Source organism: Boleophthalmus pectinirostris, unplaced genomic scaffold (assembly GCF_026225935.1).
Source record: "Boleophthalmus pectinirostris isolate CB_2022bp ecotype Guang Dong unplaced genomic scaffold, ASM2622593v1 HiC_scaffold_9, whole genome shotgun sequence".
Lineage (NCBI taxonomy): Eukaryota > Metazoa > Chordata > Actinopteri > Gobiiformes > Gobiidae > Boleophthalmus > Boleophthalmus pectinirostris.
In genome coordinates this window covers 17,156,701-17,181,609 of record NW_026571541.1, presented here as the reverse complement: position 1 = coordinate 17,181,609, position 24,909 = coordinate 17,156,701, and the positions used below count along the sequence as shown (strand labels likewise).

The following is a 24,909-nucleotide window of genomic DNA, read 5'->3' as shown; positions in this document are numbered from 1 at the left end:
GAGCACCCAACAAGTTTGGTGACTGGATAAGTCACTAGACATGGCCATTGTTGCCTGAGTTAGGGTGTAGGCGGATCGCTGCCCTTCTCAGAGAGAAGAAAAAAAAAAAAAAAAGTTCTGCTTATGTATTCTGCCTGTTAATGCTGCCATTGTTGCACATTTGCCCTGTTGGCTAGCCTGTTGTGTTAAAAGGGTTCTTGTGAGTAGGAGACAGTGACTGTTTATGTAGACTACATGTTGCATTGTTTTGGGTTTTTTTTTACTTTGGGAGATTTCTATGCACTCAACATTAATTGAAAAAAAAAGTGTATGTCTAATTTGTGTTACTGCATGCCAATGTTGTGCTGGAGTGATATTAAGATTTTCTTTTACTATCATCCAGAGTGGGGGTAGTGTTACCAGCCTGGCTGGTCCCTTTAAGAGCAAGGTGTTGTGGGTAGCTCTGGACTGTTTTGTTCTGTATCTTGGCGCGAGGCGCCCTCTTCTGTTGCGGCCGCCAGACAGCACGGCCACTGTATTTTTGCCGCTCCTGTTTAAATTTGTAAAATAAATTTCGTGTTGCTAACGAGTCAAATGCCTGTTCAGCCTCTGTACTACGGTTAGGAGATTACTGGGCAGGGGAAGAAAGTAACATAATGGATAATGCGTTGTCATCATCTGCACCTCCGAAATTTATATATATAAAGTATATATCGAGAAATAATGTGTTTAATGCAGCTTTGCGCATGTGTTTACGTTTTACAGAAACTAAACTTAAAACCGCATGGCTAACTTACATAAACTAAGCGCTCATAAAACAGCTCGCTCCTGGTACGCGGTCAGCTTCTGTCGGACTTAAAAAGGACACGACTCAGTGGAATATGCGTGTTCTTTCTGTGACAGAGGGATATTGTACTAATGGTGTGTCTGTTCTGTGCTTTTATCGCGTTAGAGATGGTTCATGTTAAACCTTTCAGAGTCTGCGGGTCATACATACAGACCGTATATATGGACAGATATCGTCGCCCCCTGGCGTTTTGGCAGTGAATTACTTCACGGTACACAGACCTCGACGCAGATCCAAAAAATCAAAAACGACGGCGACAAGGCGACGGTGGGAGTGCGCGTTGAGTCGACGCAGAACTATACTTCACACTTTACTACGTCAAGAATTACAATCAGGAAATGAAAATTTACGATTACGCTTTCATCAGTACGAATACGAATTCACAGACGGGAATAGAGGTGCAATTTCCCTTTCAGAGGAGGTGTTTCTACACAATATTACACAGTAGCGTTCGGTTCCCGAATTCAATGTGGCAAGACAAGACATTTTTACAATAAATTTGATTTAAACCACTTGTTGGTCAGCTGTTGTAGCTCCTTGTTGTGCCATTACTCCGTTTTTACCCCCTGCTACAAACTTAAGCATGCGCAGTCTTGATCTTGATCCAAGTTTCTTGTGCTCGATAAATAATGCCTCTGAAGTGATGACGTATTTTTGACAGTAAAGTCCCGTCTGTGAATTCGTATTCGTACTGATGAAAGCGTAATCGTAAATTTTCATTTCGTGATTGTAATTCTTGACGTCGTAACTTTTCAGTTCGTATTCTGATGGATAAAATACACACAATCTATTTTATGTACAACTGGACACATTTGAGAGTTTACAAATACTTATTTTATGCGCAACTACAGCCAAATATGCATGGATTTCCCAAATACGCACGGATTTCTATTTTATGCGCACGAATATTTTTGAAAGCTTTCTTACTCCATTAGACACACTTGTCATGCAGCAACCACAGCAGGGAGAGGAGGCAGCTCTACAAGGAGCTAGCGGATCTGGAACCTTCTCGCTCAAATCTATTTTTTCGTCTGATAATAGTCTAGTGGATTTAGCTTTGTTAAACTTTCTCCGCCCCTCCAGCCTTTATCTGAGAATTGTATATCTTTTAACGACGGTAGAGGGCAGCATTGCGCACTTGCCTTGTTATTTTAATAGATCCATGACTCTTGCCTGTAAGCTAGCTAAATGAGCTAAACTGAAGAGCCGTTCTATGTTACTGCCAAGGATCTTTTAACAGGGTAATGGAGCGGAGGTCGGAGGATCATATCTGAGTGATCCACATTAGCTTCTTTTTCTTACGCGAGAAATATTCTAAACTGTAATTTTACGTTAATATATTCAGGCATTGTTCTTTCCTCGTGCATTAGTCCAAAAGTCTTGACCAAGGCTATTACTAAGGTAGGGTACTCTATTGTTCAATTCTTCTTAAAAGTTCTTTAAACTAACTACTTTTTAAAATGTTTGCACCAGTTTTACTCTCCTTGCAGCATTAATATGCCCCAGCATGGACTTTGTCCACCACCACCATGTCCACCGCCACGACCTCTTTTGCTTGCTGGTAGTACGCAGCCACATACAGGCCGCATATATAAGAGAAAGCTCTATCAAATTATCGCCAGCAGCATGACTCCAGTAGAGGGTGACTACACCGAGGCACGCAAACTGCTCGGGCAGCAGCAGGACAGGTAAATGAAAATTACCCATTAACGTGTATTTTACAGTACAAAAGATGGTTGTTGTTGTTGTTGTTGTTGTTTGTTATTTTTTCTTTTTGTTTCAAGATTTAGGACTGATCTTATGTGGGTTTTAATGAACACTTACGTGCCTTCCCTCATACAAGATGGTCCTCAGTGAGTTTGTCATCTTGATCTTGTTATAGCCTAGTAGTAAGCCTACAACATAAAGTGTGCATAAACAAAGCATTTGAATGATCAAATTGACAATTGTTTTTCAGTCCTTTTCTGATGCAGTTGTACCTATATGGTGAATGTATTTGAGTATATTTTTATTTTATCTTGAAGGTGTGGCTTGGTGGCACTGTGGATGGCTGCACACCTCCGCCAGCCTCAGCTCAATCTTGACATAGAGACTGTTACACAGACAGCTCTGAGCAAAGGATACACTGCTCAAGGAGAACTTTTTTCAGGTAACTTCATGCAATGCATTATGCAGTTATTTTACAGTATTCCCAGTAACATGTTTATCTGTTCTCATATATTAGCTCAAAATATGGCACTGTTGGCAGAAGAGATTTGTTGCTGCAAGGCTCAATTGCTGTCAGGTGGTTTACGAGATGACAACGCATTATCCATTATAAAACACCTGTGGGATCGACAGCCTGTTCTCATACCGTATCCTACTTTGCAACTGCATGTTGTTTGGTAGAATAGAATAAGTCATACAGAAATAAAACAACCTTTAACTGAAAACTCAGCTATGATGAGGATTTTAACCACGCACCATGTATGCGAAGTGGCCACAAGGCACATTGGGCTGTTGTATCAGGTTAGTGGGATTATGTTGTCATTTTTATTACTGGTATTATGAGTGCAAAGTATATGCCTTTTTATTATTTAGGTGTTCTTCTTGGATTGGACCGTGGGAGCCTAAATCAACAGCATGTTGAGCCTGACCCATCTTTGCCTTGGCTATACCTGCCTACTGATGCCTCTCCATGTCCCCTGAGCAGTTCCCCGCCCAGAGAGGTTTACTTATTGGCCAAGCATGGCAAGAGCTTCCGTTACCAGATCTGGAGTTTAGACTGCATAGCTGAGAGCAATGAGCAACTTAGAGAGATGGACCCCCAAAGAAGTAATAATGGGCTCTACTATGTGTTACCTGAGGGAGGGGTAGAGGCAGGATTATCGGGCCAAGCAGTGTTGCTTCATACAAGGTCACTGAAAGAATAATGACTGAAGAATATTGCAGAAGTGTGTCTGAATCTAAAAATTAATGTACTGAATGTACTGTATTCTGCCACATGTTACCTGCAACCCTGTTATTTATAACCTGTGAATTTATTTGAGAACAGTCAAAATTACATTATAGTAAAATATTTTTGTTTCAGTTTGTTAATTCAGTGTTCAGTGTTTTGGCTCATCAAGCAAAGTAATTTAAACTCTGTAAACCTACGTTCTGCAACCGAATCAAACAAAAGGAAATTGAGTGATAAATAAAAAATATGTAAATGTTTACAGAAAATTTGAACCATTCAAATAATTGATTAAATTATGTCAGTTTTCCAGTTTTAATTTCCAGTTAATACAAAAGGATGAAACTTCACAAGTTGAATGCAGGCTTTAATCAGCTCATTCACTTTGAATACAAACTTTTCACCACTTCAATCCCAGCTAAATGAAAAACATTGATCAAAAGCTGACCATGTTCATTACTGTGCTTTAGTTTGTGTGTAAACCCAAGACTGCTCACAATCAATACACACAGAGGCACTACTTGTTTGTTCAATGGCTTTGTCAAGATCCATTGTGCAACAGCTTTCAAGCTAAGACAGAATCTTGTAAATCTGTATACAGCTGCGTTAACAAAAAAAATCTAATTAACTAGCATAAAAACACATTCAATTGACAGCTGTAGAGACACGTTGGGATACTGTGTTTTCTTTAAACTTGAGTGAACTTTGATTTTAAAAAAAGCAACAACAGTTCACAGCAATGGAATGAATCTTAAAAATGATAGGCACAGAAATTGTACAAACAAGTTCAACAAGCCAAATAATTACTTAAATAAATCTGTATTTACATATTATGTAACACATGGTCTTGCCAATGTTTTAGTGTTAAAGTGGTTTATGACAAAAATAAGTTCATAAATGTCACTGGAAAAACACTGTTCCTCACAAGTTTGTTCATTATCAAAACAACTGCGGTAATGATGAGGTGATTGAAGAATTCTTTCTCATTCCCAGATCAAAGGTTAGGCAACATTCCTCTGCATATTCAAGTTTATGTCTCAAGGCTGCCTGGCCTCCAGTAGAATAAAAAAGTCCTTTGGCATATTCCAGTATTATAAAGCAATATAAAGTGTGCCCATTGTGCTTCTTATAATTTAAGTTAATAAAGATATTTAATTGTTTTGGATTGTCCGCTGATTTTGAGGAAATATTGCCTGCATCAGTCCTCCATAGAAAGATCAGTGGTACTTTCCTCCTCTCGGTTTGGTGAAAGCATAGTGCGAAAGATATCAATAAGATTATCCAGTCCCCAAAGGTAGCCATCTTCCCTGTTGCCTTCGACCCACGGTGTGCGGTGGTCCAGGGTCTGTTGATCTGTAAGAGGAACAGTCTTCCCAAAGTCAATCATCCACACTCGAGCCTTCACTGACGCGTCATGTACAAACAGTAAAGAGCTCCCTACAACCTTGAATAGAGAAATAAAATTGGCAAATTGTCAATGATTTTTTTCAAAGAATGCAATATTTTTAGTCTGAAAGGTGAAAATGGGTTTACCTCATGAGTCCTGAAGAAGCACGATTTTTCTAGTACTGATCTCAGCTCCTCTAATTGGTGCAGGTAAAGCTTCTACATAAAATAATAAACAAATAGTTACTGTGGCTGCTTCCTAATAGTTTCAAATATAGCCTAGGTAACAAGTGGATGTCAAGTATTAGCTATATTATACACACAGTCACAATAAAGATAAAAACACACCAAAATGTGATTGTTTCCTTCAACAAAGTCCCCCAAAGCCTTCATCACTTGCTCCTTCTGCTTCGTCTTCTTGAAATTAGTGTTGCAAGTTCCATCAGCTTTCTGTGAATCATAAATCATTATCATTATTTGATGCACTTATGTCAAATTATGCAATCATATCCTTTATATCAACAACACACTTCAGCCAAGTCACTAATTTGACTGCTCAAACTTGTCAGACTGGAAATGAGAGCCAAATATGCGTATGTCATATTTTCCAATCTGATTGTATGCAAACCAAATCTCTTTAGATAAAAAAGAACAATTGAACACAAATAAAAGTAGAGTCCATCAGGGAAGAATAGAAACAAAAAAGTATTTTCAATCCAACATGTCCTCCAAATAAGTGAACCTAAATGTAACGAGTTTTTGTCCCAATAACATGATTTGTATGAAAGCTGGCCATTTAACAAAGTTTTTGTTATAGAAATAGATATCATTGTTATTGGGTAATGGTATTTTGTGGATGACTGCACACTTCTGCCAGCGTCATTGTGAATGAATAATTGTGAAGGAAAATCTTGGTGTTCCTTCACAATTAAGGGGCCCATATTATGCCGTTTTCTGATCTATGTTATAATGCTTCCTCATCACAAAGATACCTGGGGTTATGTTTGGTTTCATTCACACATGTTTAACACACAAACCCTACACCTTACAGTGCTCCACTGTGTTTTAGACTCTATATACCTTCACTAGAATAATTTGGATCATTTCAGCCCTGGACTTGCCAATCTCTAATGAATTTAAGGTAGAAGGTAGCTGTTAATTTGAAAACTACCCCTACATGACATCACAAGAGGAAACAGAGCCTTTTGAGCTTTGAAAATGTAAACAGATTAAAAAGCCAGTATTACTTAAACAGGAGGTAACAATATTATAATGGCTTAAAGCTCACAAGAGTCAATTTTAACTAACATAGGACCTTTAATCTTATCTAATATTAACATTAAATTTGATATTATACTTGTCAATCAAACACCTGTCAGAAATGGATCATGTCCTCAGTCACAGTGAAATTGGTATGTAGTCGATTAAAGAGATTCGCAACTTGACATGACATGTCCTGTTGATGGATTAGTCGACCAAAAAGAGGGTGTGACAAAAAAAATCTAAACTATTACTCTATGTATCTGACCCAAAACTGCACTCACAAGACTAAACCTACATGGGAGTTCAGCAAGAGAAAGGTTCACACCTTGATGCCCTCTATGCGGAAGCCTAGAGTGGCCGTGGAACTCAGGGTCTCTCTCCACTGCATGTATCGAGGTTTGAGGACCCCCTGCTGTGCTCGCTCCTGCTCAGTGGGAGCCTCTGGATCCACAGCAACCATCTTCTCAAACATGTCCTTCCTCAAACGTGGACGCTCTCGTGCTTTTGACAGCTCCTCCTCCAGATATGTTCTGACAAATATTTATATATATATTCTATAATCTGAACTTTTAGACATTGTAATCTTTTATATTTTTAATAACTGTAAAAATTTATTTACCTGCTGCCCATTTTACAGTCCATGATTGAAGGGGATTCAAAATCAGCCAGGAGGTCATCCATCACGTTATATTCCTGATCATCTTTCTTCACCACACCATAATACCCAGGAACATACGGCTGGAGGACATCTTCCTTGAGCTTTTGTAAACACTGCTGCTCACATTCACAATATCGTTTCAAGACCCGACCATAGTCTCCTGCCTGGAAGTTACCTGAAGCAGACAGAGTCAAACTATAACAATGTACATGAAACATGTAGGTGTAGTAGGCTTAAATGCATACCTGCATGGCCTGCGAGCTGCACCCATGGGTAACGCTTCTTGAAGGACACAACAAAGGGGGACCAGTGAACCATGGTCTTCAACTTCTGCCAGGACTTATTCTGGAAATATGCAAATATGAAACATGTCAGTCCTTTCAAAAGCAGCTGGTAAACAGTGATCTTTATTGTATTTTTAAAATTTTTAATAAAGAGTTTAATTCCAACCATTGGAGTAATTTTTCATTACAGAGAAACACTCCCTTAAGGGACCACATTTTCACACACACTTCAGTAGACATTGGTCAGGTCCTCCCCTTTGCCAAGGCCAGGTACACAGTACGTGACAAAGCCCATTCATAAAACATTTACTAAAGCTACCCATGTGGGAGTCGTAAAACAGACCCATACTGTCTCTGTACTGTGTGTGTACGTGTGTGTGGCGTTGCATATGTGCGTATGTGTGTACGTGTATGTGCATGTGTGTGTGTGTGTGCGTATGTGTATGTGCTTATGTGTGCATACTGGTTATCTGCATTGGGAAACACCAGAACAAGGACAGTGTGCAAGAGGGCCTTTGACGCAAGCGATTTGAGAAGAACATGACAATGGCTGTGGCTGTTAGGATCCAAGTAGGGCTGCAATTTTGAAAATCTAATTGTGATTTGACTTGCGGTAGCTGAATGTCAGGAGATATTTGCCGAGGTCTATGATTTTGTAAATTATATTATTAGGCACAAAATTTATTTTTAAAAATTCAAAAAGTCTGTTTAAAAAACAGGAAATTATCTTTGACATGTTTTCAGACACATACATTCACTCTTTCATGCCCATGGCACATTAAAAAACAACCTTTAAAACCAACTTAAAAAAAAAAAAAAAAGTTTAAAAAAAAAATTGCAGTCTTGCTATTGCTATTTGCATCCAATTAATGTCATTTATCTCACAGCCCTAGCTACAAGTATGTGCACATCCTGTATAATTGTTAATACACTAATGTCAAATATGCTACAATTACTTTCAATTGGAACGCAACCATTAACCATCCTTGGCCACTGCTCAACCATAATATTATGTAGCTACTAAATGCAAATAATTATTTTCCACAACCACAACAGACTAACACAATAATAAAGGGAGCTTGCTGACACATAGCAAATAATACCAATAATTTCCCTTGTGGATCAATACAGCTTATCAAAGTCTAAGGCACAGTCAATAAATAATGGTAATAAAATACAGGGCCATAATTGTAAAACTCAATCAATTTTATAACAAGAGCAAACACCTGCCCAGCCCTCTTAAGTCATGTTTACATGTGGCCTCTCCCTGTGCACTTCAGTTGCATTCTTTCCACAGCTGAGATGCAATAATAAAATGTCACAACAAAACTGTCTAATTAATGAATGAATGAGGCGTGAATGTAAACTGGAGACTGACAAATCCAATTCTTCAGGCTTATTCTAACATCTTGTGGAAACAGGATTCTTCTTTAGGAAAAAGAAAATGCATACTAAATCAGTCATGGGGCATTATTACCTGAGCTATGAATTACACAATCAATTGTTGTGGTGAACTGGCCATCAAAGTCAGAGTATACTGAATAGTGAATCTAACATAAACATACAGTGGGGTTTTACTTAAAATGGTATAAAGCATCATTTATGGCAGATGTGCCGTAGAGATGCATTAGCAAAAACAATATAAAAAGTAAACAAAAGAGCAGTTGAACATCCCCAAGTTGCTGGGTAACTACTAGGAAATACATTTATTACAGTGTAGTGTAAGAATACTTTTGACTGGGTGCTATGGTTACATTTAGCATCTAAATAGTATTTGCTTCATTAGTTTCTTTGAATGAAACAAAAAATACAGGTGGGGTCCACTTTAAAGTCACAGTAACTCCGATTCATGCTCGTTTGCATTCTATATGCATTTCAGTATTAATACATGGTTAATTATAGTTAAATACTCCATGTCTTTATTCACATCACATAACGATACTGACGGAATAAGTCCTGGGAGATAAACACACACAACTGATTAGGTCATGTGACAATAGATATGGTTTGAAAGGAGCAGCCATGTTGACAAAAGAGCAACAAAAACACATCTTTGCTACTATAGTAGAGGAAAGTTAGAAATTTACCCTGACTCAGATGAATCCACAGTATCGTCACAAATAAATACTTCTCGCAATTTAAACTTAGGATCTCCTGCGTATACTTTTTACTTCCCACAATTTGGAATTACACTCTTTCTTATACAGAGGCACAATACTGTGTCTCACTTCCTGAAGCCACAGAAGCATTTATTCTGGGCTGTCCTTGTCTTCCCATCACCTTTGTCCTCTTGTCTCTCACATCCCCTAAACCCCACAGGGCCTATCCTGAGCCCCATGCAGAGCCATCTGATGCCATATTCATGGCAGACATGCTGTATGGGGGCAGGGACACACACACATGCACGCACACACACACACACACACACACACAGTTTTTCTTTTGTCGACTTAACAAATTCCCCAGTACTTTGTAATCTACAGGGCAGTGTGTGTATGCCAACAAAGCAGAACCTGTCAGACAACAGGTATTGACAGCCCAGCAAATTCATGTAAATACACAGTATTTTCTAGTACTGTCAAAGCTACAGTACATTTAACTTGGTTTATAATACAAACCACATCCTGTTCCACACACTTGAGAAATGATCATCTTCAGCACTGCTTACTGACAAAGAAGACATGGCTTGTAAAATTATCCAAACTCTGCAGTGTTAAAACACAAGAAAGAAGTCCCTTAAGCATGGCTTTATGTTGCCCTGGCTGAAGAAACAACACACAATTGAAAATTGCTGTGTGAGTGATATATGCATTAAAACAAAAATACAACTGTGGTCTTAGAGAATGACTGTTTGTGCTATTATCTGGGGACTTTACATTGAAGCACAAAATGTAGGCCAACATTTAAATCTATTTTAGAACATATACAAGCTTACTGTATGTGTGTGTATTTGTTTATATTGAAAGAGCAAGTTATTTTTTTATTTTAAAGAATATTTGACTGCATTTGTTGTGTTAACACATTAACATATTACAGAGCAGAGGCATGTCAAATACAGATTAAAAAATACTACCACTTATAGTAGAGATGTTGCCAAGCAACCAGTTTTCCATGACACAGAGTGAACTCTGAAAAAGAAGGTATGGCGGCCTCATGTGTGTCTCAGTATGCATGTGTGAGCAAGTATCTACTCACGTCACTCTCATTCAGAAGTAACTGGTTTGGCCAGAAGACACTGTGGCTCTGTTTTCAATACTAAGTACAACAACATACCACACACCCTTTTAAAATGACACTCTACAAATTACAACATTACATAGGATACGATTTACAAACCAGACCAGTTCGTAACAGAAGTTACAGCAAAACACCGTGTTACAAATGTGTAAACGACCACAACGGCTGTTTGTTTGCTGTCTGAGCAAAGTCCTAACAGCAAACATCATTAGGTCACCTCCAAAAGAATAGTTTGACACTACTGATGTACATGTGGGACATTCTGACATTCAGGATTCACACAAACAAAAGGAGGACTGTCTGCAGTGAGGACATTCTGTTTAAAGACATGGTTCATTCCTTGCATTTCAGAGCCTCACATGAGTGACCAAAGCTTCCTATTTGGAAACTTTAAACATTCTTTTCTGGATGAGACAGACCTGGGCAGGGTTCAAACACACGGTCAAACTGAAAATCTGTGAATCACGCTGAGCTGGCAGCTATAATGACATGACTCAGGGCAGGGAAACAGGCTTTTCACTAACACTGTAATTAGGGTTGATAAGCAGCAAAGTAAAGTGGAGCCAGAGGACTAAGTACGTTTGGTGCATGAACAGTTTTAACTAATGATTGGTTACAACATGCAGGTGATTTCCTGCTACAATACTGTCTTTGACCTGTTCTGTTTTGTTGTAACATGCAACAGGTCTTACTCAAGGTTGCCTGAAAGACACTGTTGTGTTTATGTGCGAAGTTGAGATGTTTAATAGACCTAAGTATTTGCCTTCTTATATTATTGGTATAACTATAATGTAATAGCCATACTCACAGTTGATCCATCTTCAGGGCTACACAGAGAAGGGACGCGTCCAGGGGAGAGGCTGGACTCAATATCGCTCCCTGTGAAGTCGTCCTCAGACTCCTCAAATGAAGAGGCAGAGGATAAGCCAAAGGAGGAGGAGTTGGACAGCTTTCTGGGGGAGCGCATCAGGGCAGGGGAGCCTCCACACCCACTGTCCGAGCAGGGAGACTCATCATCAGGCTGAGACTCCGGACAAGCCCTGCTGCTCAGGTGCAGGTTAGCCCCATCCTGTGAACAGCTGGGGGTCGAGTCTCTAGTGATTATGAGTTTTGGTATTGTTCCTAGAAAGCATTGTCCTCCTGGTGAACTTTGGTGGTCAGTTTTATTTTCTGTTTTATCACGTGCCATTGGAGGAAGGCATGAAACCGTAACACTACAGTCTGATTTTGTTATCGTGTCCCAAGAGAGGTCCTTTAAAAGCGTTTCACTAGCCAGAGTTCGCTCAGTCTGAACATGCGAGCCCCTGTCAGAGGAGAGTTGTGTGGAGGGGCTCTCACTCGTACCCGCTATTAGTTCCTTACCCTCACACCCAGCCCGGTCCCGCTGGTCTTCACCCGGCGAATAATTCTCCATGGCTCTGATCGAGGGAAGCGCGGCATTGTTCTCTGGGCAGTCAGCACCACCAACTTCTCCGCTGCGCTTTTCCAAACGTGACGCATCGGAGGAGCCAGCGGCTGCCTCCCGGTTCACTACGCGCTGAACACAAGGCCTGTCTGATGGGTCATACAGGCCTTGGTTTGTGTTATCGGAACCGGGGGCCGATGCGCGTGTCTCAGCGTCAGCCACGAACTCGTCCCTCGATAACTTTCCAACTCGGTGTTCGCTGCTGCGCGGGTTTGTTTCCTCAGCACCTTTTAAATGGTCCAAATCCGTTTCGGTCCAACTCGAGTCCCTCTTTCTCCTTCTCAAACATGACAGAGCTTTGTTTTTCATCGGATATCGTTGCAAGTCTTTATTTTGTCGCTTCCCCTTGCCTCTAAACGTACAGATTCCGAGGCGCTGTGCCGTCTCGCTTGTTTTCCATGTCGCTCTGCCCGTGCTGGACGTGCATTGAGAGAGCTCTGAAGGAGTTTGACCCATCCTGCATTCCGTAGTAGTAATAGCGCCTCAGACACGCCCTTTTGTGGTTGATTTCGAGATTTGTTGAAAGCAATGTGACTTACTGTAATGTATCATAATCCATTAGTCACAGCGTGTGTCCATTTAAGAAGTTAAAGAAATCCTCAATTTGAGCGTTTCCTGTCTTCATATACTGGAAATTAAACAAACACATCAGTCAGTGAGCAACAGTCCAATAAAACATAATGTTCCACAAAGTAAGCTTTACTATTGTTCATGGTGTAATGATTAACAGCAAACAGAGCACAGCCCAGATTGTTTGTGGGTTTTTACATAAAGGCAATCTTACAATAAGGAAAACAGGTGGGAAAAAGTCAAAAGAGGTTGAATAGACTAAATATCTTATTATGTTATTATCATTTACAAAAACAAAGTAACACTAACACTATTCCTTTCCATATTCCCTGGGCCTTTTAAGTAAAACTGTAAATATGCTAAATTAAGTCATCGACTGACAGCACAGTCAGAGCTCAAAGAAAGGAAACGAGACAGGAAGAATCACAGTGGAAAGAACAACTCATATTGAGTTTTAGAACATGCTTGTGAAATCCATGACATAAATAATCCTACAACTGTATCATCGGTCCATGACAAAGAAATGCCTAAACAAAGTAGGCCCATGTTTCAGTCCCTTATATCAATACATTTTCTAAAACTGTGTGGCTCTACAGTCTATTGAACCATAAGGGTGAACTCCTACACCCAAAATAAATCTTTAGCTGTTTAAAAACATATAATACTACATAGGCTTTTGTGTGCATTTAACATACAGTAGCCCAGGTATTGTAAACTTGAGGGCCTGTATGAGTAAATCCAAGCCTATATGTTCTAAATACATAGACTGTATGGTTTTAAACCAAATCCACAAACACACATCACTCTTTGGAAAACAAATAAATACATGCTTAATGAACTAATGAAACATAGTATACCAGAAGCAGTGTACTTACGGTAAAATGAAGAGTTGAATGTGACAAGTGAGTAGATTTTTTGCAGCAGCTTCGTAGAGAAATGGGTTGGGTGTATTGCGTGTCTGTTCAGTTTTGTGCACTCTTGTGGTCTTTTAGCAGTGGCCCCAAAAAAGAGGAAACGCTGTCAACATATGGGCTGGTCTAGTTTAGATGTTTGAGCCAATAACAGCAATACTATACAATAATAATCTTAATATAATAATCCACTAATCCTTGGATAACACATTTAAGAAAGAAGACAAATGTACAATCTATGCTTAGTCTTGTTTTATTTTAGTTTGTATTGATATCCCTTGTGTATTTTTTACAATGATATTTGAAAACACTGATTGAAATAAAGATTTGTTAAACATTTAAATTCTGCAAAAGTTAAATTGCTGAATTGCTGAGGTGAACACATAGACTGTCTATGGGGACGAACCCTATTCCCAGGTTGCTCCTCAAATGTTATGGCAAAATATCCAATCAAACCATAGTAATATGCCATAGATGCCTACATGTATAGACTACATTGAATAAAATATGCTCTCCAATAATGGTCAGTTTTATTTATTTATTTATTTATTTAAATAGGTCTAATAATTGTAAAGTGCTTTATTAATGGTGCATTAACCTTTCTGGTAAACAGAGGAACGCTGCCTGCTATTCTCACTGATTCATTTGTTTTGCTTTTCCTGGAATTTCCTGGGTTTGGCATTAAATATCTAGGCTCTCTTGTATTTATTCAGTTACAGGTGCTTAGACCGTTTTTGTCACGGTGAGGGGCTCTTCTCTAAGCAGATTTGATCTGTAAACTGATAAGATCTCCATGGAGAGAAGATGGCGGACTCTCCATCGCAAAAGTTAGATAATGCACCTTTAAATATATTGCACTTTGAAACTGGAGTTTGAGGCATAGGTAGATACTTTCGCCTTACAGCGAATAGCTAAAGCCATTTGGCCGAAATTGCTTTCCGTCCAAAACCCGGAAGTAATCCACCACCGGTCTTGGGGATCTGGCGTGACATTCACTAAACCCGTGAGCTGACATCTAGACGGGGTGCTGTGTAAATACGAACAAACGTAAGGACACGGTGTGGAAAAGTAACTGGAAGATGAGAGTCCTCAAAGCTAGCCTTGCGTTGGCGAGTCGTCATCTTTCAGCTAAACAGAGCGCCACTCTGAAAAAGGTAACGTGATATTAGTGAATCTTTCGTAAGATTAGATCCTGAGCCTCTGGCCATGCTAGTCACTATAATGTCACCGACCTCTGTCTCATATTCTCTACTAAATGATACTTCACAGGTTCTCATCATCAACTATCGGTCTTGTTCATCTGGTGTATTTTGCAATGAGAAAATAAGAAATATTGGGATTTCCGCGCACATTGATTCTGGAAAGACCACACTTACAGAGCGTGTCCTTTATTACACTGGCAGAATAGCAGAGATTCATGAGGTGAGACTCTTTTTATCCTATATTGTGAGTGCATGGAGCAGTCTGTGAAGGAAACTGTTTATTTTCTTTAGGTCAAAGGTAAAGATGGTGTTGGTGCCACTATGGACTCAATGGAACTGGAGAGACAGAGAGGCATCACAATACAATCAGCTGCTACATACACAATGTGGAATGGTCACAACATCAACATAATTGACACACCAGGTACCTAAATACTAAAGCTGTTACAAGTACAGACTCTAGAAGTAAGGCTTGTAGTAACCTGACTAATAAAAAAAGAAAGTCATAACAAAATCATATTTTCTGAACTTGTACAGTTAATATAGATGGAATTGTGATTTTCTACATATACATTGATCTTGCCAGATTTAAATGTTGAAATATTTTGTTTCAAGGTCATGTTGACTTTACCATTGAGGTAGAGCGAGCTCTGCGGGTGCTGGATGGAGCTGTGTTGGTTTTGTGTGCTGTCGGAGGAGTGCAGTGTCAGACCATGACAGTCAACAGACAGATGAAACGCTATAATGTCCCATTCCTCACATTTATTAACAAGCTTGACCGAATGGGTGCCAATCCATATCGAGCCCTACAACAGCTAAGGTACATGGAAGAAACAAAGTTGTAATGTATAAAAAGCAATTTTCTGCATCGTGAAGTCTTTTTTTTTTCATCCCAGGACTAAGTTGAATCACAACGCTGCTTTTATAAACATCCCCATTGGTCTTGAGGGAAACATGAAGGGTATCATTGACCTAATTGAGGAGCGAAGCATGTATTTTGATGGACCTTTTGGGTGAGCACTGATCTTGGAATAATCCAAAAGATTCTTCTGATTTTCAGAAATTTTTGTCATTTTTAATGCTTTCCACAGCCAAATTATCCGTTATGATGAAATTCCTGCTGATTTTCGTGTTGAGGCTGAGGAGCGACGGCAGGAACTAGTGGAATGTGTGGCCAATGCTGATGAAATCTTGGGAGAAATGTTTCTTGAAGAACAGACACCAACTCACAATGACTTAAAGGTTTGTGTTAGTGTTAGTATGTGTCTTCATAATTCTAGTTTTGCATGTCATTAACAGTCTATTTTTGAAGATGTCTGCCAGAATGATTCAGATCAAGTTTGTATTGCATGCATGTATACATTGCTGCTCAGTTTGGCTTAAATCAAAACACTATCCTTACTATCCTGTAGGCAGCCATACGCAGGGCCACTGTACAGCGCCTTTTCTCCCCAGTGCTTGTGGGAACAGCACTAAAGAACAAAGGTGTACAACCTCTATTAGATGCCGTGTTAGATTATCTGCCCAATCCAACTGAAGTAAAAAACTATGCAATACTCAATGATGAGTAAGTATTACGAGTTCAGTGTTGCTATGACATTGTTGTTGACAATCTTTAGAAATATTGTTTTGTACACACATTTTTTGTTTTGTTTCAGAGATTCAAGTGAAAAATCTAAAGTTTTAATGGACCCTGCAAGAGACCCTGCCAATGCCTTTGTGGGTCTGGCTTTTAAACTTGAGGTAACATAGTCACAGTTACTCTTTGAATTATTTCTATATTTTTTTTTTTTATTAATAGTTGCATTTTTGTTTGTTTTTCATTTAGGCCGGACGGTTTGGCCAGCTAACTTATGTGCGTGTGTATCAAGGCTGTTTGAAGAAGGGAGAATACATCTACAACACACGCACCAGCAAAAGGGTCAGAGTGCAGCGATTAGTGCGACTACATGCTGACCAGATGGAGGTGAGAACTAAAAACTGTGAATCTAGTCAAAATACATTTTTCATAACAAAGCATATTTGGGTTCCTCTTTTGTGATTTGTCAAGCATACATAAAAGTGTTCACATCACTTTCCACATGTCTCATCTTTCCAACCACATGTAACGTCATGATAAGTGGTGGGCTGTATGTCAAAAATGTCTATGAATATTTGCTTGAGCATAGATGACTTTAAATTTTACCATGAACACCAAGTAGCTTTGTATTCTTTTAAGAGGTAACTATAACTATTTCCTTCTTCTGAGAGATTCTGAGAGAGATTTAGGATTATTAAATAAATACAGGGATCATTTGGCGAAATCCTTTGTATTCATTAATTTCTTTTTGTAGGATGTTGATGAAGTCTATGCAGGTGATATTTGTGCTCTTTTTGGGATTGACTGTGCAAGCGGAGACACTTTCACATCCAAGACCAGTGCCAATCTTTCAATGGTAAAAGCTTCCTTTAGTCTTAAAAGAAATATATTTTAGAATTATTTTATAGATGTTGGTATTTTTTAGCTTTTGTCTTTTCCATGCAATTTATTAATGCACATTTATTTCCCAACAGGAATCAATTCATGTCCCAGAGCCTGTTATCTCTATGGCAATGAAACCAGTCAACAAGGTATAGTCCTTTATTTGAACCATTTTTTAAACCAACAGCAAAAAGGTTTCATAGTTACATCTTCTACACTCTGTAATAGAATGACCTGGATAAATTCTCCAAAGGCATTAACCGTTTCACCAGAGAAGATCCTACATTTAGAGTGCATTTCGATACAGAGAGCAAAGAGACTATTATTTCAGGCATGGGGGAGCTGCATTTAGAAATCTACTCACAGGTAATCTTAACACTTTTGTTGCATTTAAACCAATTTGCCTCCAGCAATCTGATGACAGATTTTCTGTTTCAGAGAATGGAACGGGAATACAATTGTCCGTGTGCGATGGGGAAGCCTAAAGTTGCATTCAGAGAGACAATCACCAGCCCTGTGACGTAAGTACATTTCTTCTCGCTCAGTGTTAACTGTCATTTGCTAATATATGTGATATGATGTCCAACACAGCCAAGACATCCATATTAATCATCAAACACAGAATAATTTTGCCACAAGTTCATTCTGTATTTGGTGGCTTTTTACATTCATGACAGTGGGGCATTTTTTCCATCTGTTGTACTTTAACTCCCTCCAGAGGCGACCAGCTGATCTGCAATTTCCAACGAATTATTTCCTACAAAAGATTCGGCACATGACAATCGAAGAAAAAAAAATTACAGGAATAAATATAGGGAAAAAAAACTTAGTTGATTACCTGTGACACCATATCATGAAGTAGTATCAAGTAGTCAAATTTCAGCTCATCTGTGTCGGTGGCCTACACGAGACAACATAAAATATGCATAGTAAGAGTTAACCAACAACCACAAATGAATAAATATTTTGTAATGATAATTATGTATTATTACATACAAATGAACACAAAAGTACAGTTTAATGTAATGAAACTGACATACCAAGTTGTGTGACATTGCCAACCTGAGCCATGTTATAGAGTGTATTTTCAGTGGATTCCATCAGCATGATGAAACTGGACGCCACAATTCCCAGGTGCCAAAGAGGCTTCATGTCTGGCTCTATGTGACCGTAACTATCTAGTGAGGAAAGCAGACAGTTCAATATGACAGTACAGTAGCACTTAATTTGGTTGTCCAGACATTATACAAAGCATACATGCATACCAGGCAAGCTCTGTGCCATCAGCATGCTCTCCCTTGTCTTCAGTTTTTCATATAATGCTTCATCATCTTTTATTGTATTAAGTGTTCCAAGCTCCTCACATGACACACTGACTTCAGATACTCCTTGTCTTTCTCCCCTTGGAAATAACACCTCAGCAGAGCATTTGTGGGTGCTCTGAAAAAAGAAAGCACATGCACAGGATAAAATGAACAACTACTACATACTGAAAGGGGGTTAGGTCAGTCATGTAATGTACCAATAGTATGAAGTTTGTCAAAGGTGTTGTCTAAACCATGTGACCATGGTAATAAATGAGTCAGTGTTGCACCACCATGACAAAGATACAACACAACGCTATGTCTCTTTAGGTGATGCTTTAAAACGTGACATACCAGGTCTAAACATTTTATTCTTAAGTTCTCAACTTTCTATTTATTTAGTTTATTGTAATATTTATAAATGCTGCTGAATTAATGTTAGTTCGGCTCTTGAAAAGAAAAAAATAAAATTAATTATTTTAGTTTAAGTGTGCTGAAATTAAACTGCACAAAAATACTTACATTACTGATTATTTCTTGAACTGAGATCTCCAACTGATACTTTCTTCCAACATTGTTCATATCCTAAAATATGAAGTCAAATGTAAGTCAGATCATTTTGTATGCATACATTTAGTTAGGTATATATAGAGCCCCTTACCTCTGCATTTCCACTGTGGACCTTCTTGACCATAAACACTTTAAATGGGGAGCCATAGCGGGTGTTGATGTAGTGTTGGACTGCCCTGGCGGCCCTCTGTGCTGGGTAGTGATTAGGGTTCAGCTCTCCAGTCTCCATCACCTCCTCCACTGCCTCTGTCTCCACAATACTCTGTTGAATAAAAAGGTGTATTAAACGTGGACCATTACAAAGCCTTCAGGTGGATTGGACTTTGACCATAAGGAAGGTACTACATATAGAAAGTGCTGTAGGTTGGTATTGATTAGAAACTAGACCCAAACGTTAATAAATTATTACAATTAATAAATATAACCAAACATTATAAAAACACAAAACTGGTGTTACTTTAAAGTATCTTAACCTGGTCTTGTTTAATGGAAACCTCCCCAGCCTTCTTCTGTCAGCTGCTACTTACGCATGGGGAAACCACTCGCTTCCCACTTCCTAGACTTGAGGCCCTGCCCATTTTTAAAGAGACATGTACTTTATAACTGAATGTGGTTATTAGTGGTTTACTTTACATTTCTGACCTGGGAATCAATTTGAATGTGTCCTTTGTCATTGTCTGTAGGTTTGACTTCACCCATAAAAAGCAGACTGGCGGCTCGGGGCAGTATGGTAAAGTTATTGGGGTTCTTGAACCTTTGGAATCTGAACATTTCACCAAGCTGGAGTTTGAGGATCAGACAGTTGGAACAAATGTGCCAAAGCAGTTTATTCCTGCTGTGGAGAAGGTAGATCACTGAAGTTGTTATTGTTGTTGTTATTATTATGTGGAACAGCCTTTACACTAACCCTCATTCTAACACAGGGTTTCAGAGACTCATGTGAAAAAGGACCTCTGAGTGGACATAAAATCTCTGGAGTACGGTTTATCTTGGAGGATGGAGCCCACCACATGGTTGATTCCAATGAGATATCCTTTATTCGTGCCGGAGAAGGGGCTTTAAAACAAGGTACAGGGGACTACTGTTGTATTTTTGTTTCTAACTTTGCCTAGTTGTAGATGGGCAAAATTGTGTTGTTATTGTCCTACAGCAATGGAGAAGGCTAATTCAATCATTCTGGAGCCCATCATGGCAGTAGAAATAGTAGCTCCGCAAGAGTTTCAGGGTGCTGTCATCTCTGGAATTAACCGGCGCCATGGGGTCATTACAGGACAGGACGGCACAGAAGGATACTTCACTTTGTATGCTGATGTATGTTCAGTTTAATTTGTTTATTTACATATTCGCTGATTGACAAGTTAATGGTTGTTAAATGTTTTTCTCAGGTTCCTCTTAATGATATGTTTGGTTATTCAACTGAACTTCGCTCTTGTACTGAGGTATGGATCTACGTACAACTACAACAAAGATTTATTTTATTGTGTAATACATTTTTACATTTTATTCTTTTTAGGGTAAAGGAGAATACACCATGGAATACAGTCGGTACCAGCCCTGTTTACCAGGAACACAAGAAGAACTTATCCACAAATACTTAGAGGCTACAGGTCAGCTCCCTGTGAAAAAGAACAAATGGAAGAACTGAAGAAACCTTGGTCAAACATTTTGGACTGTAAATTCTAATTTATTGTGTTTTCATAATTTCTGTAAGTTGTTTTTAGCTTTAGATAAAAGAACCTCAGCTCACTGCCCCCATAAAAACATAAACTACAATGTATTGGTTATATTACAGCTCCACTCACACATTCTAATGACAATATATACACCTTAATATTAGTCATGGAAAACCTGGGCATAATGGCTTTTGTACTATGTACAACATATTTTTATGACTGTAACAAATACATGTAATTTTACCCTAAATGTTTTTTTTTATGTTGAAATTATAACTAAATGTTCTACCATAATCCTGTTGCACAAAAGTACATTTTAAACATTTTTGCTGCATTTTTGCTGTGAAGAAGAAAAGTTAAATGAAAAGAAGTTCTTAAAATCTTGTCTGACCTTTACTGTGGCCGGAGAAAAATTGTTGTCCATTACGTCTTCAGGCTTTTGCATAGGACTGGCATTTCCCATTGTCCATGTTAAGAGTGCCAATGACATTATGGTTTGTACACTCATGTTTTATTAGAAAACTGTATTTAAAAGTAACAGACTAAATGCAGAATGAAGAGAGGGAAACAGTCCTTCCTCCAGTGTAGAGTTGTGCAATAGAAGGGGGGATCGGAAAAACAAGGAGACTGAGTACATCCTGCTGTCCTTCTGGGACTTATTTATCTTATTTATACAAACTGCAAATACTTCCCTAGCTCACTTTGGTGAACAAAAGAAGAAACTAAAAATGTATGCGGCAACATGTTCCAACAATTCGGAGTCGAACATTCATTAAAAAATAGTGCACATTTCTCTCATTTTGCCTTTTCTCCTCTTGGGCATATCTTCCAACTGTCCTCCTATTTTATGTTTGTGTTTTTTGCTGGTTGGACCTTGCTGAATGCTGTGCGGTATATTATCTATGAGCTCATACAGAGTAAAGATGCTGAAACAGATCTGATCATAAGCTGTGCTTGTGCCACACTCAAACAGACAGGCAAAGGCCACTGCAGGTGGAGCTTCAGGAGATGGTGAAAGCTCCATGTAGGCCAGGTCTGAGTAGGCACTGGGACCATCATAAATGACCCAGGGGCCGCTCCAACTGTCCGGGTCACGAGGAAACAGGCTCAAGAAAACACCCAAGTCTTTCCGAGTTGTGTTCCATGTGGGGTGGCAGTACACTACCCAGGTGGGGTTCAGAAAATTTGAAGGACCAATACTTAAAAGTGAATCTGTGGCTTCTGACGACTGGCTGTTTGCTAAGAGATTGGTTTGATCTGTACAGTCATGCCCCCAGTATTTCAAGTGGTGGTGAGTGTGGTGACTAAAATCATTGCTGAAACAATTATTCAGGTGTAAAGGGGCTGGAAACCCCACTACGCTCCCTTGACAGCCATTTCGAGGCTCTACTAGACGTGGGACCAGTTGCCCCTCTTGAAACACAGCCCCATCGTCCATACTGACAGACTGCACCCTGTAACCAAGAGGACTGCGAGCGTTGCAGTACAATATGTTTGTGCCTTCTTCTTCATCCACAGACACTACCTGACACTCCACGCTCTCTGGTCCTGGCACAGCCTCCCCAAAGTGCCACGTTCGCCCATGGGTGTCACTATGGAAACAAAATGCATGGGGTGTAGTCTGGCAGAGCTGTCCAAAGCACTCTTTGCATTCAATAAAGTAAGCATAGGCAGGAATCAGTAGGCGTCCGGACTTCAGCTGAATGCCATGACCTGGGCCAAGTGCAAAGGTGGCCCACTCTGTAACAAAATGAATGCAAATTATTAACAAGGTAACAATATATTATTTTATTATTATTTACAGTTAGAGTATGGTTGAACAAACCAAAAATCACTTTTTTCAATCATTTTAAAATTATTTTTCTAACCTTTAATGGTTTCTCCTATCACTGTTTGTGTAAGGTCAGTGACTGGGCTCCAAGTGTTGCCGTTGTCTGTGCTGGAGATGTAGCAGAGGCGTGTTACATTTTTACCCGTTATCAGCTGATGGGCCTCTGACGTGTGGCCCAACACAGCGATGAAGAACAGAAAGACTGTCCCAGTGAACTCATCCTGCACTGGGCAAGGATTCATAGACCTATGACCAGGTAAGAAAGCTGTGCCCAAAACATGCATGTCCTCCCACTGAAAAACACAAAGAACATGAATGTAATCACCAGTGTTAACTGGACCTATTGTTTTTACAGTACACAAGCATTTAAAAAAGGTCTCCCTGTATACATCTTCAAACATTATTTTATGTGATATTTTCTGAAAATATTTTATTGAAGACTACTGTATTTATTTTAATTTAATTTCTTGGTTGGAAATTGTGCCATAACATTAGGGAACTACTGTTCTCTTGCAAAACTCCTCTAATGCACATAGTATCTGATAAATACAAATACAAGAAAATACCTATTTTCTTGAAATCATGTTTAAAGTATGAAAAAAATGTGTTTCTTACATGTAAATTGTACTTAACTTTTGGATATAATTCTCCCTGGTGTGGTGTTATCAATATGTTTTAGAACTCTCTACTTCCTATAATTTTAACTTTTCTTTTCAAACTGCTTCTTGATTGTTTTGAAACTATAATCTGCATTTACAATAGTTATAATTCTACTAGATTAAGTCAAAATTAATGAATCATAAAAATCTGTCATATGCTGCACATAGAATCAAATATTTTTTTTACAATTACATGAGTTAAAAATGTCCTTTAGTTTGCATATAAACTAACTCGATAATTAGTATGGTGGTGGTTGGAGAGGTCAGTAGCCGTGGTTACAGAAAGTCCTTACCACCATGTCTTAATAAGGAGTGAATGAACTTGTTATTTGTCAAAACTAAGCAGTGGAGCCATGGGAGCAATAACAGTGTCATTAATTATTATATATTTCTGGGATTGTCTGAGTATTTCCTCCTTCTCTGAAAATATTAAACAGTATACTAAAAAAAGAAAAAGTAAAGCCAAACCTCCACATAATTCCTGTGAAAAATGCCTTTCCTCATGACAAGCAGATGAGCCTGGGAGTCTGAGGGGCTGAGTCTCTCTTCACAGAAAGCCAAGAGGGTTTTGGACTGTGGCAGGTAGAGCAATGCAGGGATCCTGTATGTAACTCCATTGGGCTCCTTGTGGAAAAGGACAGATCTTGCTGGATAGTATGGAGACTTCATGTTATTAGAAGAACTGCAATTGTTCTTCACGAGCCCGGCCTGAGTAGATCTTACACTGTGCAGCACAAAATGTACAAAAACATGAATATCATTTAAAACTTCAAATTTATAAAAGTGAAGTTTGAATATTATCAGTAAAATGTATAATAAAAATAAATATGCAGTGATGTATTCCTCAAAGCTCTGCCAACTATTGCATTTTCAACTGTGTAACATTGAAGACTCTTACATAACCACGAACTGTTAGGACATTTCCTGACTAGTTAACACTAACCAGTTTTTGCAACTTCAGTCTCACATACATACAGCGGCTTCTATTTAATTCTCTTATTATGAGATGTACAAGAAGACTAAAAGTACTTACATTAGATCTGAAGCTGTCAGAACATACAGAACATGTCAGCACTGATGTGCGTTATTTTCTTGTTTAAACGTGTGTGTGCTTTCTGAGTAATTTGTGTGTGTTTTGGGACTGAGGCCTCTCCTCTGTACCCTATTCAGTGGAGCAGGAGCGCTGTTCATTGACCCAGAAAGGGCCACACTCATCAGATCTACAGCTTTGGATGAGTCAGCAAGAGCAGCCTTTGTAGAGGGAGGGTGGCTGAGGACATGATTTAATGAGCTGACCCACTGAGAATATGACCTTTGTTTTGTGTAATTGTCTACACTGGTTCAACACTGATTCTAATTCCACAATGCTGCTCCCCCTCCTTTAAGAGGCTTCTTCCATTTAAGATCAGAGTAGACACTAGAGCATGTCACTCATCTGTAAATTCTGATCTGACCATTCCCTTTAAACGTACTGTGATGGAACAGTCAGCTTACTCATACACACACTCTCATAGGCTAAAGCAGTGGCTTCTGAGCAGCAGGCGTGTCAGCATTAGGCTTCATCAAACGCTTAAACATCCTATGATTATACTTTTGATGTGTTGACGTAATTGTTTTGCGTTTGACTTATGACATTTGTTTTGATGGTAATGTTGTTGATAATTTTAGAAGATA

General features: G+C 39.0%; 5 protein-coding genes across 12 annotated transcripts; 2 read left to right on the top strand and 3 right to left on the bottom strand.

Annotated features, from left to right (window-relative positions):
• Window positions 1-1,499: 1,499 nt before the first annotated feature.
• actmap (actin maturation protease) lies at window positions 1,500-3,884 on the top strand. 4 transcript variants are annotated; one of them, XM_020928530.2, is made up of 8 exons: window positions 1,500-2,067; window positions 2,172-2,227; window positions 2,317-2,514; window positions 2,611-2,679; window positions 2,851-2,975; window positions 3,051-3,180; window positions 3,264-3,334; window positions 3,407-3,884. In XM_020928530.2, the coding sequence occupies exons 3-8, from the start codon at window positions 2,324-2,326 to the stop codon at window positions 3,736-3,738; spliced, it is 918 nt and encodes a 305-aa protein (XP_020784189.1). In that variant the 5' UTR covers window positions 1,500-2,067; window positions 2,172-2,227; window positions 2,317-2,323; the 3' UTR covers window positions 3,739-3,884. The 4 variants fall into 4 exon arrangements, with proteins under 4 accessions (XP_020784189.1, XP_020784188.1, XP_020784190.1 ...); XM_020928528.2 differs by having other exon boundaries at window positions 1,502-2,067; window positions 2,300-2,514; XM_020928529.2 differs by having other exon boundaries at window positions 1,500-2,227.
• A 227-nt stretch (window positions 3,885-4,111) lies between these two features.
• On the bottom strand, window positions 4,112-13,639 carry itpkcb (inositol-trisphosphate 3-kinase Cb). The gene is made up of 8 exons (XM_020928526.2): window positions 13,500-13,639; window positions 11,398-12,682; window positions 7,314-7,413; window positions 7,030-7,243; window positions 6,736-6,940; window positions 5,496-5,597; window positions 5,295-5,366; window positions 4,112-5,205 (listed from the first exon to the last, which is right to left on the bottom strand). The coding sequence occupies exons 2-8, from the start codon at window positions 12,508-12,510 to the stop codon at window positions 4,960-4,962; spliced, it is 2,052 nt and encodes a 683-aa protein (XP_020784185.1). The 5' UTR covers window positions 12,511-12,682; window positions 13,500-13,639; the 3' UTR covers window positions 4,112-4,959.
• A 752-nt stretch (window positions 13,640-14,391) lies between these two features.
• On the top strand, window positions 14,392-20,995 carry gfm1 (G elongation factor, mitochondrial 1). 2 transcript variants are annotated; one of them, XM_055166920.1, is made up of 18 exons: window positions 14,397-14,689; window positions 14,805-14,957; window positions 15,029-15,161; window positions 15,353-15,557; window positions 15,634-15,750; window positions 15,829-15,979; window positions 16,150-16,304; window positions 16,396-16,480; window positions 16,566-16,703; window positions 17,071-17,172; window positions 17,291-17,347; window positions 17,427-17,564; window positions 17,637-17,719; window positions 19,756-19,918; window positions 19,996-20,140; window positions 20,223-20,383; window positions 20,458-20,511; window positions 20,586-20,995. In XM_055166920.1, the coding sequence occupies exons 1-18, from the start codon at window positions 14,615-14,617 to the stop codon at window positions 20,715-20,717; spliced, it is 2,247 nt and encodes a 748-aa protein (XP_055022895.1). In that variant the 5' UTR covers window positions 14,397-14,614; the 3' UTR covers window positions 20,718-20,995. The 2 variants fall into 2 exon arrangements, with proteins under 2 accessions (XP_055022894.1, XP_055022895.1); XM_055166919.1 differs by having other exon boundaries at window positions 14,392-14,689; window positions 17,427-17,719.
• lxn (latexin) lies at window positions 17,344-21,253 on the bottom strand. 4 transcript variants are annotated; one of them, XM_055166923.1, is made up of 7 exons: window positions 21,137-21,253; window positions 19,164-19,334; window positions 19,025-19,087; window positions 18,464-18,638; window positions 18,241-18,376; window positions 18,037-18,100; window positions 17,344-17,955 (listed from the first exon to the last, which is right to left on the bottom strand). In XM_055166923.1, the coding sequence occupies exons 1-7, from the start codon at window positions 21,251-21,253 to the stop codon at window positions 17,839-17,841; spliced, it is 843 nt and encodes a 280-aa protein (XP_055022898.1). In that variant the 3' UTR covers window positions 17,344-17,838. The 4 variants fall into 4 exon arrangements, with proteins under 4 accessions (XP_055022898.1, XP_055022899.1, XP_055022900.1 ...); XM_055166924.1 differs by having other exon boundaries at window positions 18,037-18,099; window positions 18,261-18,376; XM_055166925.1 differs by lacking the exon at window positions 21,137-21,253 and adding an exon at window positions 19,546-19,643.
• A 110-nt stretch (window positions 21,254-21,363) lies between these two features.
• On the bottom strand, window positions 21,364-24,406 carry neu4 (sialidase 4). Its single transcript, XM_055166922.1, has 4 exons — window positions 24,269-24,406; window positions 23,704-23,959; window positions 22,614-22,869; window positions 21,364-22,485 (listed from the first exon to the last, which is right to left on the bottom strand). The coding sequence occupies exons 2-4, from the start codon at window positions 23,902-23,904 to the stop codon at window positions 21,518-21,520; spliced, it is 1,425 nt and encodes a 474-aa protein (XP_055022897.1). The 5' UTR covers window positions 23,905-23,959; window positions 24,269-24,406; the 3' UTR covers window positions 21,364-21,517.
• Between the last annotated feature and the right edge of the window lie 503 nt (window positions 24,407-24,909).

Coding starts and splice junctions, on each gene's coding strand:
- itpkcb (XM_020928526.2), bottom strand. CDS start 12,510: ATGGGTCAAACTCCTTCAGAGCTCTCTCAATGCACGTCCAGCACGGGC. Junction 7,414..11,397: donor GCCCTGAAGATGGATCAACT/GTGAGTATGGCT, acceptor GCATATTTCCAG/AATAAGTCCTGGCAGAAGTT. Junction 5,598..6,735: donor TCCGCATAGAGGGCATCAAG/GTGTGAACCTTT, acceptor TATGATTCACAG/AAAGCTGATGGAACTTGCAA.
- gfm1 (XM_055166919.1), top strand. CDS start 14,615: ATGAGAGTCCTCAAAGCTAGCCTTGCGTTGGCGAGTCGTCATCTTTCA. Junction 14,690..14,804: donor AGAGCGCCACTCTGAAAAAG/GTAACGTGATAT, acceptor GATACTTCACAG/GTTCTCATCATCAACTATCG. Junction 17,348..17,426: donor CAATGAAACCAGTCAACAAG/GTATAGTCCTTT, acceptor ACTCTGTAATAG/AATGACCTGGATAAATTCTC.
- lxn (XM_055166923.1), bottom strand. CDS start 21,253: ATGAGTGTACAAACCATAATGTCATTGGCACTCTTAACATGGACAATG. Junction 19,088..19,163: donor TCCACAGTGGAAATGCAGAG/GTAAGGGGCTCT, acceptor TTCATATTTTAG/GATATGAACAATGTTGGAAG. Junction 17,956..18,036: donor TTCATGATATGGTGTCACAG/GTAATCAACTAA, acceptor AATCTTTTGTAG/GAAATAATTCGTTGGAAATT.
- neu4 (XM_055166922.1), bottom strand. CDS start 23,904: ATGAAGTCTCCATACTATCCAGCAAGATCTGTCCTTTTCCACAAGGAG. Junction 22,870..23,703: donor TTCACAGGAATTATGTGGAG/GTTTGGCTTTAC, acceptor TGTGTTTTTCAG/TGGGAGGACATGCATGTTTT. Junction 22,486..22,613: donor GATAGGAGAAACCATTAAAG/GTTAGAAAAATA, acceptor ATTTTGTTACAG/AGTGGGCCACCTTTGCACTT.
- actmap (XM_020928530.2), top strand. CDS start 2,324: ATGCCCCAGCATGGACTTTGTCCACCACCACCATGTCCACCGCCACGA. Junction 2,515..2,610: donor CTCGGGCAGCAGCAGGACAG/GTAAATGAAAAT, acceptor TTTTGTTTCAAG/ATTTAGGACTGATCTTATGT. Junction 3,181..3,263: donor CGACAGCCTGTTCTCATACC/GTATCCTACTTT, acceptor CTGAAAACTCAG/CTATGATGAGGATTTTAACC.